General features: G+C 40.7%; 1 protein-coding gene across 1 annotated transcript in view; it reads left to right on the forward strand.

Annotated features, from left to right (window-relative positions):
* Positions 1-363: 363 nt before the first annotated feature.
* LOC106812451 (5'-AMP-activated protein kinase subunit beta-1-like) overlaps positions 364-3,580 on the forward strand; it is a gene marked incomplete at its 5' end in the record, with an annotated part of 33,588 nt that continues 30,371 nt past the window's right edge. The window contains 2 exon segments of the mRNA XM_014816336.1: positions 364-430; positions 1,156-1,273. Coding sequence (XP_014671822.1) covers positions 364-430; positions 1,156-1,273 — 185 coding nt within the window.

Genomic DNA, 3,580 nt, shown 5'->3' on the forward strand with positions numbered 1-3,580 from the left:
CAGGTTAACTTTTGTACTGTCTTCAGTACATGCGTGGTAGGGTAAAAATACACGCGTCGAATGTCCTGGTCGAACGGCAATTCTTGACGATCGATTCCCGCGCTGGCAAACTTTTATTGTGGTGGAATTTAAACGGGGCGGAGGTAATTTAAACGGTGAGCAACGATTCAAACAGGGGGGAGCTTTCCCAAACGGGGCGCAACAATTCAAACAGGGGGGAGTTTTCCCAAACGGGGCGCGCGCGCCCCGTTTGCGCAACGTAGGGAGAACCCTGGATATGAATCTGGACATTTTTTAGAAACAAATTTAGCATTTACTTGCCATTGCTGTGCTACATCTTCATGTGTTTGTGGTTCATTTCAGACATTAGGATCAGCTTTTAGTGATCTGCAACCCATCCAACGACCGAGGGCCAGAACAATATCAACAGGTTTGTCGATGAAGTTAGAATGTTGACTCTTTAATCCTGGTGTTGCCTTTGCTCTTTTTTGTGACTCCCACAAGCTGTCTCTGTGTGGTGCCCACACACCTAGTGTCTTTCAGGTGAATAACAGGCCTGCCTCCCATTCCAGAAGTTGTGTTAGTGTAATAGTTATCGCATGTGTCGATGCACCATAAGTTCTATGCACTTCATTAGAATTGATGTCACAAAAACTGATGTATAACTCTTTATTTGCTGCTGCTTTGTTTAAAGTGTCGGAAGCAGAGTTATTAGTACCTGGTTGCATATATTCCATTTTATTGGTAAACATTGTATTTAGTATGTGGTGGTAATAATTGTGAACATATATTCCATGCCATTACTGTGCGGAATTTGACTGTTTGTGATTCTGCACTATTTTTTAAATGTTTTAGGTATTCCCCCATGTTGTACTGAGATGGCTATAGTTTTTAATGGAGCACGATGCACTTACACCCACAAGTGCCTGTGAAGTGAAAAATGGAATGATTAGTGTTTTTGCATGAAAACTGAGATTGTATCTTTACTTTCTTCTCTTGTTTCAGGTGTCAACGTTGCCTCGAGGGGACTACCGGCTGTATTCAAATGGGATGGGGGTGGCAAACGTGTTTTTATCTCCGGCAGCTTTGACAACTGGCAGACTAAAATACCGATGGCGAGAAGGTAGATAACATTGCGTGCGTGTATCATTGCAGGCACAACAATATCTGCACACGCACTCCCAACCGTGTTCAGGTGGGATGGGGGCGGCAAAAAAGTCCTTATCGCAGGCAGTTTCAACGGCTGGAAAACGAAAATACAAATGGTGAAAAGGTACGTGCCATGTGCAATAAAAAACAAATGTATCCCTCCCGGGCATGGCTTTCTGGGGTGTTTACTTTTCTTTGCACTGGCATGGTTGTTCGGCTCTACTGTTCTTTTCATCTTGCACTGATAGTGGTGTAAGAGGTAGATGTTATATACTTAGTTATGCATGTAGCACTGCTAGATTTCTATAGGGACTATCAGGGATGGGAATTTTTTGCATATTGCAATTTTCGGTGTTTTTGTGGTCATCAGGGCCATTGTTGAGATCAGTATAAATGTGAGTATAAACATTTGTGGAGGGATGGGTAAGAAATTAAGAATATGTAAATTAATGCTGAGATAGTGGTCACCAGAATGCACCATAATGCATACATTTTTCAAAATTATTTTGATGGGAATTGCCCCCCCCCCAAAAAAACTCATTCATACCAACTTCACACACTCAATTGGCAGTATTTGTAGTGGTTTATTTCTTAGGTGATTTATATCGCTGATATATATAGACATTTAAATATGCTTATTCATATATGTACACATACGTGTGGGCCCATGCCCACACCTGTACATACATTTTAGATATGTAACCTTAACCATTTGGTGGTGTCGGTGGATGGGGCAAATCACGTTGGCTCTGCAGATTTAACCATTAAAGGCATAATAGGCCCATTGATTATGCAATGTCGACGAATGCTAGAGTAACTGGCACCTTGTGTAGTTAATAAGTACATAACCTTACATCCAAACGCGTATTAGCTTGTCCAATATCACTGCTGGTTACTAAGAAATGTCTAATTGAAATCCGCGGTCAAATAAATCAGTTGAATATCGCAGCCGCCGAAGCGGGTGTGATACAGATTATAGTGCACCGGACATTTTCGCATGCATGCTCGGACGTACGCAATGCTATCATCAATGATTTCGATTCTTGTGGTCTGAGTGCGCATTCCGTACGTTATGGTTTTACTCTTGAGAATATATGAACATACGAAGATCTTGAGATTACAAGCAACATATAAATGTGAAAAAGAATCACGAAGCGTCTGTGTTTATTACGTTCATGCAGTATCTCTGCGCACTGGTAGATCATCTCCAGCTGTTACCGTTCAGCTGCTTGAAAGCTCTTGCCGCTGTATTGCGCTTAGCTGGCATGCTAGCGATAATTGTAATGAACGTGGAATCCATGTACGAAACAGGTACCACCACGTGCACCTCCATTTCATCTGGCGTCCAAAACATACGGGCCGAACAAATGTTTTACGTCATCACTTGACTCCTGGATGACATTTACGGCACGTAAATGATAGGTTGATAAATATCTACAACCGATTTCAAGTCTTGTTTGTAATGTAACCAGCAGTGATATTGGACAAGCTAATACGCGTTTGGATGTAAGGTTATGTACTTATTAACTACACAAGGTGCCAGTTACTGTAGCATTCGTCAACATTGCATAATCAATGGGCCTATTATGCCTTTAAACAATATTTTCACCGCTAATGCTTTTCTAAAACAAATGTTACACATTTTTATTAATTCTTAGTATAGTACCTAGTTTTATGAGCCTTTCTATAATTCCTGGGTTTCAGATTTTATTCAGACTGACCAAACTGCATATTTGACTCCCTTCATCTTGGGCCAACACTTGAAAATATTGGGAATAATTGGGCAGGGTAATACTGGCAAAAGTAAATCCTATACTTTTGCCATTTCCTCTGATAATGCATGGTTATTTCATTTGTATATTTTAATTATATATTGTAGCATAGAATTGTTTTTACTGTTTCAGTTCGAATATTTATCTGGTAACTGCTGTTGTATAGAAGAGGTTGCGAAATTTACTGTAGTCTGGTACCGTTAGTGTGATATTATCAGATATACTCATGAACAATTGGTTTGCAACAGCAACTAATGCAATTTCATATTCAATAACATTGCCACCTAGTCATGATTTTAAAGGGACACATGATTCTAGGTTACTTGCATATTTTCAGTTAAACTAGGTTTAAATTATGCTACATTACAAATTTTATTGTTCAATTTTTAGCTCATCTGACATAGTCAGATGCAGCTTGTAGAATCGCATGACCGTCCGTCCGTCCGTCCGTCCGGTCGTCCGTCCGTCCGTCCGTCAACAGTTGGGCACAAATCTTAACCGCTTGACGTACGGTCACGATATTCGGGTCGTTGGGGGGGATCGTCAAAACGAGTTGGGATGTCGAAGCTGGGGGTCAAAGGTCAAAGGTCAAGAGGTGTAAAAGAAGGGGGAACATTCACTCCTTAACTTAAAGTGATTACGTCACCGTAAATAGTAAA

This window comes from Priapulus caudatus, unplaced genomic scaffold, assembly GCF_000485595.1.
Source record: "Priapulus caudatus unplaced genomic scaffold, Priapulus_caudatus-5.0.1 Scaffold650, whole genome shotgun sequence".
NCBI classification, from domain to species: Eukaryota; Metazoa; Priapulida; class Priapulimorpha; order Priapulimorphida; family Priapulidae; genus Priapulus; species Priapulus caudatus.